Raw genomic sequence first — 15,471 nt, 5'->3', positions numbered from 1 at the left:
AGCCAGGATGGTCTCGATCTCCTGACCTCGTGATCCGCCCGTCTCGGCCTCCCAAAGTGCTGGGATTACAGGCTTGAGCCACCATGCCCGGCCGAGAAAAATTTTTAAGTGACAGCTAACATGCAAATAGAACATGCTGACAAAGCAGCTTTTAAAGAGTAGTTTTGAAATAAGTACAAGATGGCTATTTCCCCACTGCTACAGAGGAAATCCAGATATGGAGCAAATGACATGCGTCAACTTCAGGCAAATATTATGTTTGTCTGTTTGTTTGTTTTTTTTGAGACAGTCATGCTCTGTCACCCAGACTGAAGCGCAGTGGCACGATCTCAGCTCACTGCAACCTCTGCCTCCCGGGTTCGAGCGATTCTCCTGCCTCCGCCTCCCGAGTAGCTGGGATTACAGGCGCCCACCACCACACCCAGTTAATTTTTTGTTTTTAGTAGAGATGGGGTTTCGCCACGTTGGCCAGGCTAGTTTCAAACTCCTGGCCTCAAGTGACCTGCTCACCTGGGCCTCCCAAATGGCTGGATTATAGGCGTGAACCACCGTGCCCAGTTCAGGCAAATATTATAAATCCAGTCTTTGGATCTACAAATTACAATGCTCAATATAGCACATAATGTACTACTTACATCCAGGTAGTCACTTAAAGAAAACAACAGATTATATCTATTTTAAAATTCTGTCCAAGTACCTATCATGTTTACAAGCCTATGTCACTCAGAGCACATGCTCTGAAGTTTTAATAGCCATATTTTAATTTCCACGAGCTTCAGCGTTTATGTGGGAGAGCAGCAAGATATCAAAACTAGAAAGAAGAGCAAAGATGAGATTATGAAGAATCTTACGTATTATGCAAAAGGTTTCAGAGGCAATCCTTTAAGAGATTTATTTATGTATTTATTTATTTTTGAGACAGAGTCTCTCTCTGTTGCCCAGGCTGGAGTGCAATGGCATGATCTTGGCTCACTGCAACCTCCACCTCCTGGGTTCAAGCAATTCTAGTGCCTCAGTCTCACGAGTAGCTGGGATTACAGGTGCACACTGCCATGCCCGGCTAATTTTTGTATTTTCAGTAGAGAAGGGATTTCACTATGTAAGCCAGGCTAGTCTCAAACTCCTGACCTCAGGTGATCGTACCCTCTTTGGCTTCCCAAAGTGCTGGGATTACAGGAGTGAGCCACCATGCCTGGCCCCTTTAAGAGTGTTAAATAGTGAAGATGCATGAATAGGTTTATGTTTTTGGAAGATCAATCTGGCAATAATGTGGAAGATGGAACTGAGAAGACAGAAAACTGGAAGTAGAAACTCTGTGTAGATGGCTATATTTCAGGTAAGAGATGATGAGGGTCTGAGAGACAATAATGGGCATTTGCATTACAAAAAGTAAAGGAAAAAAATAAATTGTGACATTAACCAAGGGGAAAAACACTAGGCAGAAGTCTTTGAGGAAGAGAGGTGAGAAATATGTAGAGTCTGAAGGCTCTGAGTTACACAAAATTAGCAAGGGAGGAGAATAGTTTAGTTATGGCTCCAGAAGCCACCACAGTATCAACAGTATAGGGAAAGCAAAGTAAGGTAAGAATGGAAAAGTTTCAATGCATAATGCAATATTAGGAGGCTACTGGTGACCTTAGTGTAGACAGTTTCAGTAAATACATGAGAAAAGACAATAATTTGAATGAAGAAATGGAAGATTAAGAGAGGTTAAGAGATTAAGATAAAAGGTCAGCAGGTGGGACAAACCTATGTTTATAGCTAGGGAGAGAAGCCAAACAGGAAAAGATGAAAAATATATAGAAGAATCTGGAGCACATGTAGACTGCATTAACCTTAGAAAGAATGAAAGACAGTTATTTAAGAAAGGATGATTTTGGAAGCAGAATAGGTATGTACTGAATGAAAATGATGATCAGGAAAGTGAAGTTTAATACTGGTTAAGATGGAAAATAAAACCAGTAGCTAAAAGTGAGGAGGAGCAGGACTAGATTTGAGATGTGCTGTGCAAGACTGGAATAGTTTGAAGGAGGAACAGAAGAGAAAGCAGACAGGCAGACATTTAAATTGATTGCCAAGTGGAAGGTGGGTGAGAAATGCATTTTTAAGTGGTAGGGAATGGTAGCATTTCTAAGGCGCCTAATGCTAGCAAGCCCAGGTATAAAAGCTGAGATGGTTGGCTGGACAGATCAAGGGCTGTAGAGTAGCCAGTGTGTATGTAGAAGAATGTGTATATGCAGGTTATTAAAAGTACTGGCAAAAGTGGCTGATGTGGTGGCTTCTGGGCTCTAGGCTGTTTAGTAAAGGAAGTGAATCCAGAAACAAGATACAAGTTCAAGTGAAAGGTAAGGATTCAAATAAGAAAAGCTATCACTGGTTGAAGAGGAATTCAATGGGTATATGGAAACGAGTGTTTTGAGACACATCACTGGCCTTTAAAAATCTTGTAAGTCTAATAAAAAGGTGAAAAATTCAAGGTGTGGCTATGGAAGAGGTTGGCTGAAGTTAAAATAAGTCTTAGGAGTGGAAAGGCGCGGGCTGGGTGCGGTGGCTCATGCCTGTATTTCCAGCACTTTGGGAGGCAGAGGCAGGCAGATCACCTGAGGTCAGGAGTTCAAGAACAGCCTCGCCAACATGGAGAAACCCCATCTCTACTAAAAATACAAAAACTAGCTGGGCATGGTGGTGTGTGCCAGTAGCCCCAGCTACTCAGGAGGCTGAGGTAGAAGAATTGTTTGAACCCAGCAGGTGGAGGTTGCAGTGAGCCGAGATTGTGCCACTGCATTCTAGCCTGGGCGACAAGAGCAAGACTCCACCTCAAAAATAAATAAATAAATAAATAAATAAATAAATAAATAAATAAGGAGTGAAAAGGATAAAAAACCTCTGAGGGTTAGGGTGGTGAGTAGATTTACAACATGGGTATTTTGTCATTCATGATGATGAAAAAATGTAGGGAGAAAAGTCTGAGAACCAGGTAGCATAGTCATCAAGGTTCGGAATAAAAATCTGCTGTTATTTTGTGTATGGTGTCTTTTGTTGAACAGAAACTTTAAATTCTGGGGTAGTTCACTCTATCAATTTTTTCCATTTTTAAGTTATGTATTTCTCATTTTAAAATTTTATTTGAGATGGGTCTCACTATTTGTTGCCCAGGCTGGTCTCAAACTCCTGGGCTCGCGATCCTCCTGCCTCAGCCTCCCAAGTGGCTAGGATTGCAGACACATGCCACCACACCCAGTTTCTTTTCTTTTCTTCTATTAATATATACACACACATATATACATATATATATTTTTGTTGTTGTTGTGATAGGGTCTTGCTCTACTGCCTAGGCTGGAGTGCAGTGGCATGAAGACAGCTCACTGCACTCTCAAACTCCTGGGCTCAAGGGATCCTCCAACCTCAGCGTCTCAAGTAGCTGAGACTACAAGTTCATGCCACCACATCTGGCTTTTTTTTTTTTTTTTTTTTGAGACAGAGTCTCGTTCTGTCGCCCAGGCTGGAGTGCAGTGGCCGGATCTCAGCACACTGCAAGCTCCGCCTCCTGGGTTTACACCATTCTCCTGCCTCAGCTTCCCGAGTAGCTGGGACTACAGGTGCCCGCCACCTCACCCGGCTAGTTTTTTGTATTTTTTAGTACAGACGGGGTTTCACCGTGTCAGCCAGGATGGTCTTGATCTCCTGACCTCATGATCCGCCTGCCTCGGCCTCCCAAAGTGCTGGGATTATAGGCGTGAGCCACCGTGCCCGGTCCACACCTGGCTAATTAAAAAAAAAAAAAATTCTGTAAAGACAGAGTCTCATTATGTTGCATAGGCTGGTCTCAAACTCCTGGACTTAAGTTATCCACCTGTCTTGGCCTCCCAAAGTGCTGGAATTAACAGGAGTGAGCCATTGTGCCTGAAGTCTTTTCATTTAAAAAAAGAAATCCCAGGCCAGGAGCGATGGCTCATGCCTGTAATCCCAGCACTTTGGGAGGCCGAGGTCGGGGGATCAAGAGGTCAGGAGTTCAAGACCAGCCTGGCCAAGATAGTGAAACCTTTCCATCTCTACTGAAGATACAAAAATTAGCTGAGTGTAGTGGCATGCGCCTGTAATCCCAGCTACTCAGGAGGCTGAGACAGGAGAATCGCTTGAACTCGGGAGGCAAAGGAAGGCAGCAGTGAGCCAAGACCATGCCACTGCATTCTAGCCTGGGTGACAGAGCAAGACTCCCATCTCAAGTAAAAAAAAAAAAAAAGAAAGAAATCCTTTATCCCAATGTCATAAAAATATTCTCTTATACATTCTTCTATCATTTAATTGTTTGACTTTTTACTTTTAGGTCTTTAATCATCTTGGACTTCATCTTTGTATGAGGAAGGGATCTACTTTCTTCTCTATATATTATATATTTAATGATCAATACATTTCATGTATTATACCATCCATCTTGCTCTTGACTTCTGATGTTAACATTACCATGTACAAGGTCTCTTTCTAAACTATCTTGTTCCATTTGTCTTTTTGTTTTAATTACTGTGGCTTTGCAACATTTTATTATTTGGTAGAATGACTCTGTCCTCTGCTCTTCTATCTTGGCTAGTCATGGACTTTTATTCTTTCTCATAGATTTTATAGTTTTTCCCATCTCCCAAAATATTCTACTGGGATTTTAAAGGAAAATTATATTGAATTTTTGATTCAACTAGGAGAACTGCAATCTTTACACTGTTAAATTTTCAAACCTATGAACACAGTTCTCTTCTATTTATATATCCTTTATGAAAAATTTCAAATATTCCCCATTTCTAACATTTTGGTTAGGTTACTTCCTTTATACTTTATCATTTTGTGGTCATTATAAACAGTATCTTATTTTCTATTACATTTAATAGGTGTTTATTGCTGGCACCTAAAAACACAATTTTAATAAATTAATCATACCTGGCAACCTTACTGAATTATTAGTTCTATTAATTTTTCTATTAACTCCCTGTGGCTTTACTGTATAAAAATCACTTCATTTTCCATAACAGTTTAATTCCCTCTCTTCAAATCTTTACACCTATCTCTTTTCTTTTCTGAGACAGGGTCTCACTGTTGCCCAGACTGGAGTGTAGTGGCATGATCATGGCTCACTTACAGCCTCAACCTCCTGGACTTAAGCAATCCTTCTGCCTCACCCTCCTGAATAGGTGGGACTACTATCTGCCATCACAGCTGGCTACTTTTAAAAAAATCATTTTCTAGAGACATGGTCTCACTATATTGCCCAGGCTGGTCTCAAACTCCTAGACTCAAGCAATCCTCCTGCCTCGGCCTCCCAAGGTGCGGGATTATGGGGATGAGCCACCATGCCCAGTTCCATTTTCTTACGGCACTGTCTGGAACCACATATGTATGGGACCTTGTTTATGGTGGAAGTATAATCAGATGTCAGTGGGGGAAAAGACTGATAATACTTAATAATTAATTTACTGGTGTTGGAAACATTGGCTTATTACATACAGGGTGGGAATCAGTATCCTTGTGTTATTCACAGCTTTAAAAGGAACCCATAATGTTTACTATAGAGAGCCTTTAAGAGCTTTAATCATAAATGGATGCTTAACTTCACCAATGTTTTTTTCTGGTATTAACTTTGTAAGGGATAAAAACAAGTGTCAGACTATGAAGACATCTGTGATATGTTACTAATAAAAGTATAACACCTCAACAGACAGGAAATTTAATAGAGAAGTAGGAAAAGGATATGAATAAGCAATTCACAGAAGGGAAAATATTATTTATGGTTATGAGAGGATTCCAAACTTTATCAGTAATCAGAATAAAGCAAAAGAATGATGAGAGATACTACCACTTTACATCCATCATAGTGGCAAAAGTTAAAAATATCACATGGTATCAAATATTGGTAGTGTTGTGAGGGAAGCAGGGAAAATAATGGTAGAAGTATAAACTTTCTTCTCTATATATATCCAGTGTATCCAAATATTTCTGGGAATAAGCCCCCAAAGAAACTCTCATATGGGTTCACACAGAGGGATTTACAAAGGTGTTCCTCCTATCATTCCATGTCAGATTAAAAACCTTGAAAACATCTGAAAAGTCCACTGATAGGAGATACATAAAATACATTTATGTGATAGCTATCAAATGGCCATTAAAAGGAATGAACTAGTTATGAGAAAGAACATAAAGATAATATAGAGTAGTTACAACATGACATAAGTCTAAGAGGGTGCCTCAATAAGTCAAAACGCAACTTAAGCCTACATCAATAGATGTATACTGTTTAGCTTAAGGAAAGGCTGATTTGATGATAGCATTTAGTGAGTTCTTTGTATTATGAGTGCATTTAAGACACACTACTGAGACAAAATACAATGTAATGTGTTAAGTGCTATAGCATAGGTATCACTAAGAATTAAAGAAAAAAATAAAACCAGAATATCCACCTTAGCCACCGTTGGTTAAAAATGTTTCCTAGGATAAAGTCACATTTAAGTTAAGTTTGAAGGATAAATAAGACCCAGATTGAGAGTAAGAGCTGGGTAAGAAGGGGAATTCTAGGTAGAAGAGATAGCATTGGTAAAGGTAGAGGGACAAGAAAGATCACCAAGTATAAGGAGAGCAGCAACTATAGTCTGTACAAAGGGTCCATGCTGAGAAGTGGTAAGAGATGAGAATGGAGAGGTCGAGAGTGACTCGATGACAAATGTATGCATATATGTCACCCTGAGAAATTTCAATTTTATCCTGTGGGCAAAGGGGAGTTGCTGAAAGTTTTTAGGCAGGGAAGCAACATATTCAGATTTGTATTTTAGGGAAAAAAAGTCACTCAGCCAGTAGATATAAGGTGAACCGAAACAACAAAGATGAAAAGAAGGGAGACTACAAGACACTATTGATACAACTTAGATGAAAAATGACAAATACTTGAACTAAGAAGGAGAGGAAAAATGTGTTTTAAGAGTGACTACCAGGTTTTTCAAATAAGTAAACAGATGGTTGGGACAATGGTTAAAACAGGAAACACAGGAAGGTAATTTGCAAACTCTAAAGCCTTGCTTCAAGTGTGGTCCAGTACCAGCAGCACTGGCATTGCTTAGAAGCTGTTAGAAATGAGGAATTTCAGGCGCTGTACTAGTCCTATTATTTCAGTACCTGCATTTAACAAAATCCTCAAGTAGTTCATATACACACTAAAATACAAAAAGAACTGCTCTAAAGTCTCAAACAATTATACGAGGCATTCACTAAACACTCAAAAGTTGTTGGGAAAAACAGGGATTATACTTAACTTAGGGAAGCTGCAAAGAATAAACCAAGGACTACTGGGCAAAACCTAACAGATTCAACAAAGGAAACAATTTTCTCAGAACCAAAGCTGTTCAGTAGACAGTTGGCTACATTATGATATCTGTTACTAGCAAACGTAGGGTGATCATTTGTTGATAAAACGGTTTAGGTATTCAAAAAGAAAACATTTACGTGTTGCTGCAAACAAATGAACATACAAAGTTGACATTAATGAATTTAAAAATGGTACCTATACAAGGCTTGTTTCTCAGTCCCTGAGCCTTCTGAGATTTTGGAGGGACTGGGAATTGAGGGATACTTCTATTGCATACAGGTGCTGCCAAAGGCATATGAAGAACCTAGAAGAGAAAAAGTCATTAATTACACTAAGCTTGAAAAGCATCAATGCACCATTTTCAGTTCATAAATCTTACCTGCCGAGGAGGAGTAGAAAAGTTATTTCCATTCTGTCCAACCACAGATACTGGGATCATCCCTACCATTCCCTGGAGTACAGGCTGGACTGGAGAGGCAATTATTATGGCAGATCCTAAAAAAACAGTTACTGTTAAAATAAGATTTCCTCTCAAATGCTTTGGCACAAAACAAACAAATGTTTGGCACAAATTAATTACTGTTTTGAAATAAATTCTATCAACAATCCCTCTTCCTTACAATCCACTCTCCAAAAACAAAACAAAACAAAACACAAAACTGAAAGTTTTAGGAAAAACAGCAAGGCTAACAAATTAAGAAAAAGTTAATCCAAATATTAAGGTGGTCTTATGTTATTCAGTCAGTGAACCACGTTGATCAAGCATATGACTCTACAGCCAAGACATATTACAATCATATCTGGATTCCTCTAGAAATAATGAAACTAGTTAGAAAATGAGTGGTGAATGTTTCAAGTCTGAACCTTATACCAGAAAATTAGAACCCCAACTGAATATTTATAGCCAGAACTATGCTCATAACCCCAACCTATTACATATCTCAATGGTATTGATCAAAAGGGGGCAAGGTAAGCACATAACTGGACAAAATTATGGAGGGAAAATTACAATGTCTATATAGTCCTTAGAAGTCAACAACATAGTCTGTGGCTACCGTAATTTAGTCCTGTGCCATAAACAAACTTTTGCCTAATACATTACTGGCAGATTGATCCCCTCATTTTCTTTTTTTTTTGTTTTTTTGTTTTTTTTTTTTTTTTTTTTTTTTNAGGCGCCCGCCACCTCGCCCGGCTAGTTTTTTTGTATTTTTAGTAGAGACGGGGTTTCACCGTGTTAGCCAGGATGGTCTCGATCTCCTGACCTTGTGATCCGCCCGTCTCGGCCTCCCAAAGTGCTGGGATTACAGGCTTGAGCCACCGCGCCCGGCCTGATCCCCTCATTTTCATGCAACCCACTATGGTCTCTCTATCTATGCTTGTACTGCTTCTCTTTATAACTCATAGGTTTTATAAGTTATAAAAACTTCCTTGCTTTAACTCCAAATCCTACCTTCATTCTTTAAGCTTTAGCTCAAGCCCCACATTCTCTACTAATTCCGACCTCTCCTTTATGTAATTTGTAATGGCACTTAAAACAGACCCATTAGGTTTAACACTAATTGTTGATATTTAATGAAATTTTATTGTATGTCTATAATGTAACAAAAAGGGAAAAGAGGGAAGCTTGGGAACCAACACATAAGGAAATGTAAATAAATGTGCCATAAGCGCTATCACTGAGGAACATACAACAAAAAATTATCAATATGACAGGCATATCAATCACTAACTACATATAACACAGCAGGCAATAAATGCCACAAGAGCCCCTATGAATAAAGGATTTTTTTTTTTTTTTTTTTTTTTTTGAGACAGAGTCTTACACTGTTGCCCAGGCTGAAGTGTAATGGCTTGGTCTTGGCTCACTGCAACCTCTGCCTCCCAGCTTCAAGCGATTCTTCTGTCTCAGCCTCCCAAGTAGCTGGGATTACAGGTGCCCACCACCATGCCCAGCTAATTTTTATATTTTTAGTAGATACGGGGTTTCACCATGTTGGCCAGGCTGGTCTTGAACTCCTGACCTCAGGTGATCTGCCCACGGCGGCCTCCCAAAGTGCTGGGATTACGGGCATGAGCCACTGCGCCCAGCCATAAACAAAGGATTTTAAAGACAGAGATCAATTCTAGAAGGTGAAAGGCAGTGAAAAATTAGGATTTTATGAAGGAAGAAATTCAAGTTTTGTTTTTTATGAGACAGAGTCTCACTCTTGTTGCCCAGGCTGAAGTGCAATGGCATGATCTTGGCTCACTGAAACCTGTTTCCTGGGTTCACCTAGGTTCAAGAGATTCTCCTGCCTCAGCCTCCCGAGTAGTTGGGATTACAGGCGCCTGCCACCAGGCCTGGCTCATTTTTTAGTATTTTTAGTAGAAATGGGGTTTTACCATGTTGGTGAGGCTGGTCTCAAACTCCTGACCTCAGGTGATCGCCCCACCTCGGCCTCCCAAAGTGCTGGGATTACAGGCGTGAGCCACTACACCAGGCCGAAATTCAAGTTTTTCTGGAAAGTTTCTCCAAATAGATAAGTTCCCTGAAGACCATGACTATAAGAGCTATTTTTAAAAACCCCCCACAACACTGGGTTTTATACAGCTATGTGATGAATTAGTCTGTCTTTTCTGTTTCTTGTAACTTATTAGCACATAGATTGAGAAGTATTTGTGAACAGAAAAAAGGAAAAAACCCACTAAAACCCACAGCTTACTAGATTAAGAAAAAAAAAAGTTTGAATTAGCTAGCATAAAGAAGCAGCATAACCACAAATTTCAGAATCTTTTCTCATACCATCTACCCATGAGTTATTACTTCCTAGTCAATAACAACACATACAAAAGAAATTAAGATCCCAACCCAGAGAAACGAATTTCAACTATGTTATTAAAGTTACCTTGTGAAAAGTTTGGTGACACAGCTTGGTTGACAGCAAAAACACTGTTTGACCTTGGTGGTGTCTGTAACTGAGGTGGCAGAGGTTGGGCAGTCATAGGGGCAGAATTTCCAGGCAACACCACTACATTAGACTGACTCACAGATGTTCCTAAGGCTGTTGGATCAGTCACACAGGTAGCTATCAGAATGTTATTTGAATTGCCAAAAGTTGTGCTTGTGGCCGGCATCAACTGTATATATCCTCCATCCTTGGAAACACATGGTGTAACATTAGCTGAAGAAGCAATGCCATCTTCATTCTGAGTGTTGTTTACTGCAGAGTCTTCAGATTTGAATGCTAAAAGACTCTGTTCCATTGAGGCTGAATCACCTACTTCAGCATATACAACAGCACCTACAGTTTCTTCTGAAGACAGGCATTTAACTAATTCTGCATTTTTAGCAGGTGATTTAGTAGGAGAAGACAAGATTATAGTTGGCAGGTTTTCTCCATTAATACTAGAAACAGCACTGGTAAGTTCAGTATCTGAGGAAACAAATGGATCATCACTAATGATAACTTTGAGAGAGACGATATTTGATGCATCTATCTCTGCTGAGTTGTTGCTAGAAGCTTTATCATCAGTATTTTGGGACTCAGGGTGAGAATCTCCCACTGAAGAACACACAGATTCTGGAGGAAGAGAGTGACTGTTTTCTATAGGAGTGCCTTCTGGAGGCATCACTGCAACTTTCTCACAGTTATCATTTCCACCTAAAGACAGAAAAATAGTATTCTCTTCTTTTACAGAAGATGAAGGCTCTTGTGAATTCTCAGACTTGGATGGCTGAGCTTCATTTTCTGTATGATTTAACTCAGCAGATGTTGAATCATTAGATGGTTGTTTAGCAGAAGAGAGCGAATCTTGAAGATGAATTTCTACTTCTTGTTCAGATACATTTAAATGTGAACCTTCAACAGACACAGGTAGTATTTCACTTTGAAGACAAGAATTATCTTGGCAGTTTGACAGCTGTGACATAACTGGTTCTAACACATTAATTTCTATTTTACTCTTGTGAATTTCACTAGAATCTGGTGACTTGGAACCATGAAAAGTAGTTTTAAGTTTTACTGTATCATTAGAATTTTCACAAAATTGACTTTTTTTAGATGGCTTTCCAGTTAATGAAGTATCTTGGGATAAAAGTTGAGAACTTTTCCCAGAGAGAATTAAGTTTTCATTGTTAGCTTCACAACCAAGTGAAACAAATGAAGCTATTGGTATATCAGGCTGATCAGGCTGTAATTGAGATTCACTTGGTACATTTGAAGACAAAGAGTTCTTTTCAATCTCTATAGCCAATTCAGTTTCAGTGGACATCTGATTGGTGTATAATTCAGCACAATGTGGATTACATGCAGCATTAGAATTCCCTCTTTGGTTAAAGTCATTCAAATTAGGCACAGACTCAAAGGTAATGTCAATGTCACATTTCTGTTCAGTGGGTACAGCTGTTTTAAAGGCCTTTTTCTGTATGCTGGAGCTTATTTGGGAAAAATTTTCCTGGTCTTCCTGTCTAAGCACATCATGGTTGTTGCTATTCTTCAAAGCATTTAATGGGTCGTCATTCTGATAGGATGTACAAAATGGTGGCTGACCAGACTGACCATCTGCAAAATATCAGGGAGGTAGGCAGATAAGGTAAATATGTTCAGCTTCTATGGTAGTCATCTTTGCTATAGAACTTATTTTGCCAAGGAAATAACTCATCTTTGCATACCAGTAAGTGGAAGTCTGATACGCTGTGCTTCCCATTAACTGAGTATCAAAAAATTTACAGGTACTTTCTAGTGACTGATGACTTTTTACACAAGTGTCAATTTGTTTTCTAAGCTTCTTGGAAGACAGATGACACAAAGAAGGAAAAAGTAAAGAGGTTTAAAAAAATCTAGTATTTCAATAGGTAAAAAACATACTGGCTTCAAACATGAAATTTTGAAACACTTAACTTTTCAACTTCTAACATTTCTTCTGACCTTAATTTATCTACTGCCCCGGCCTCCCAAAGTGTTGGGATCACAGACATGAGCCACCACACCTGACTTATCTGACATATTCTTAAAGGTGAGATGGGGCCAAGTACATTTTGCATGATTGACACTCGATCTCATTGTGTACTCTTTAACATTAAACACATATTTACTGAAGACCAACCATGCTTTGTTACTGGGATACAAAGATGAATGATCCAATCTCTAATCTTGGAGAGGTTAGTCAAGGAACCAACTATAGAAGAGAAAGTCATATAAGAAAGTATGGTAAAAACTGTAACAGCATAGGAACAAAACACACCATGAGAAAGCAGTATAAAGGAGGCACTGTATGAGAAGATCTTAAAAAATAAAGAGAGTATGATATGAGTAAGAGGAAAGAGTATTTCCTTTTTTTCTTTTGAGACAGAGTCTCGCCCTGTCGCCCAGGCCAGAGGGCAGTGGTACCATTCTCAGCTCACTGCAGCCTCTGCCTCTCAGGTTCATAAGATTCTCCTGCCTCAGCCTCTTGAGTAGCTGGGATGACAGGCACACGCCACTACACCTGGCTAATTTTTATATTTTTAGTAGACATGGGGTTTCACCATGTTGGCTAGGCTGGTCCTGAATTCCTGACCTTAAGTAATCTGTCCTTCTTGGCCTCCCAAAGTGCTGGGATTACAGGCATGAGCCACCGTGCCCGGCCTGGAAAAAGTGTTTCAGAAAACAATACAGCATTCAAAATTTAGGACAGAAAACATTAACTTGAATCAGTATGAAAAATGCTTTTTAAAAAACCAGAAAATTTATGTCAACTAGCATATACAGCAGTCTCCCATTATCTGCAGTTTTGCTTCGTGTGGTTTCAGTTACCTACAGTCAACCACAGTCTAAAAAGAGGTGAGTACAGTACAATAAGATATTGAGGAAGACTACATTCACATAATTTTTATTATAATATACTGTTATAACTGTCCCATTTTATTACTGTTAATTTCTTATTGTGCCTAATTTTAAATTAAACTTTACCATAGGTATGCCTGAATTGGAAAAAAACAGTAAATACTGATAGGTTTTGGTACCACCCAATTCAGGCACCCACTGTGGGGCTTGTAATATATCCCCCACAGATAAGGGGGGACTACTCTAATTCTATTAAATGTGACACTTGCTGTTGAGTACAGAGCACATCGGAATCCTTATTGTGGGGAAAACAGTGGAAATTGTATATAGGCCACATAAATTCAGGATAAGTAGTTCCTCAGTGAAGTAGGAAGACTTTCTCAGAAAACAGAATTTCAAGTTTCACTTTGTACAGGGTAGAACACAACCTTCTAGACATGATATATACTGCAAAAACACAACCCACTATAATTCAGGCTAAGAAGAAATGGAGAATTGGACTTGATTGTTGGCAGAGGAATTAAAGGAGACACGTAGTCTGAGATTCTTGAAGGACAGGATGTGAATGAACATTGGAAGCCATCAGATTTTTTAGTGGTGGGAGCAGTGATAACATTTAAAAACAGGTGAGCAGAAAAGATGTGCCTTAATAAAAATAAATGTTACAGACTTTTGAGCAACTGAACAACATTAATACTAAATTGCACATGTCAAGAATAGACTGAATTATAAAGGAATGAGGTTAAGTGTGGTGGTTCACACCTGTAATGCTACCTCTGCTTCCCAAAGTGTTGGGAGGATCGTTTGAGGCTGCATGCAGTGAGCTATGATTGTGCCACTGCACTCCAGCTTGGATGACAAGAGGGAGACCTCATCTCAAGAAACAAAAACACACCAACAAAAAAAACTTACAGTAAAAGAATGAATACCCTAAATTTTCTTTTAATCAAACTACCAAAGATTTATAATTGCTTTTAACGGAGAGAAAAATACAAAAATGATTTGTAACAATCTGAACAACTTCTACTTCCAAATTAGTATTTTCTGCCTTTGAATTTTGAGACGAATATTAAGATTTGGATTGATGACATTAACAAAACCAAATTCTTACCAGATTCTTCTGTTTCAAAAGAACCTTTAACTGCTAGATTAGTTTCATCTGCTAAGACTATACTGGGATTGGATTCCATAGGTTGACTGGAAATACTTTGTGATATATTTTTATTATTCTTTGTTTTACCTGTTAAAAAGGGAATAGGCAAATAATTAAATGACCAAAACAAAAAATAAACATCAATCAATACAGCTTGTGGGTGATTAAGCAAATGTTATACTTTGATTTAGGGTTTTATTAAAAAATGCTGCTTTTAATATCATTTACAAGTACAAAGATTTTTACACCAAATAGGTGTTTCTTAAACTTTAGCCCAGTAATTTGCATTTTCTAACGGGTTCTCACATAATGCTGAGATTGTTGGTTTGGGGGACTATACTTTGAGAACTACTGCACTAAATCATAAGATTGAGGACAATGGCCAGTTTTTTGCATTCCCTTTGTACCATTCAATTGTGTTTAGTACATTTGTATAGTGGTCAACATCAACACATTCCCTGTTGGCTGGCAAAAATGCCACAAAAATAAAAAACAAAACTACTCTCCACTTTAATAGCTGAAGTTTCTCAGGTAAAACAAACAAAACAACAAAACTCCTTTAACATATCCATATGTCTGATGAAATGAAAACAAGAACTTTTTTAGATACTCTGGGGAATGCTGATTCACTCCAGTTAAGTTACCAAAGAAACTGGAGAAGCCTTTTTTTCTGTCTTGAAATAGTCTCCTTACCATAGTCAAAGAGATCAAAGAGTGCCTGAAATGCTGGGTCTGATTCTGTCTGTTCCAATATGTCCTGTATAGCTTCTTCAGACATGTGAATTTCACTCTGCAAGAAAGGAGTAGGGTGAAGGCATGATTCTAACTGAATTTATATATATTTACATACTGTATGTATATATGAAACAAGGTCTCACTCTTTTGCCCAGGCTGGAGTGTAGTGGTACAGTGGTATAGTCACTGTAGCTCACTATAATCTGAAATTCCTGGGCTCAACTGATGCTCCTGCCTCAGCCTCTTGAGTAGCTGGGACTACAGGTGCACCATTATGCCCAGCTTATTTTATTTCATTTTATTTTTGGTAGAGATGGGGTTGGTACATTGCCCAGGCTAGTCCTGAACTCTTGGGCTCAAGTGATCTTCTTGCCTCAGCCTCCCAGAGCACTCGGATTATAGACGTGGGCCACTGTGCCCAGTTTGAATAATATGAT

At 38.9% G+C, this 15,471-nt stretch overlaps 1 protein-coding gene across 1 annotated transcript in view; it reads right to left on the bottom strand.

Annotated features, from left to right (window-relative positions):
* Positions 1 to 15,471, bottom strand: part of NPAT (nuclear protein, coactivator of histone transcription) — a 65,602-nt gene that overhangs the window by 7,876 nt on the left and 42,255 nt on the right. Inside the window, 5 exon segments of the mRNA XM_017855271.1 lie at positions 7,538 to 7,646; positions 7,722 to 7,837; positions 10,228 to 11,883; positions 14,258 to 14,386; positions 14,993 to 15,089. Coding sequence (XP_017710760.1) covers positions 7,538 to 7,646; positions 7,722 to 7,837; positions 10,228 to 11,883; positions 14,258 to 14,386; positions 14,993 to 15,089 — 2,107 coding nt within the window.

The sequence above is a fragment of the Rhinopithecus bieti genome, unplaced genomic scaffold (assembly GCF_001698545.2).
Source record: "Rhinopithecus bieti isolate Rb0 unplaced genomic scaffold, ASM169854v2 scaffold_39705, whole genome shotgun sequence".
Lineage (NCBI taxonomy): Eukaryota > Metazoa > Chordata > Mammalia > Primates > Cercopithecidae > Rhinopithecus > Rhinopithecus bieti.
The sequence above is the reverse complement of the archived record's forward strand: the minus strand, read 5'-3'. Positions and strand labels throughout refer to the sequence as shown.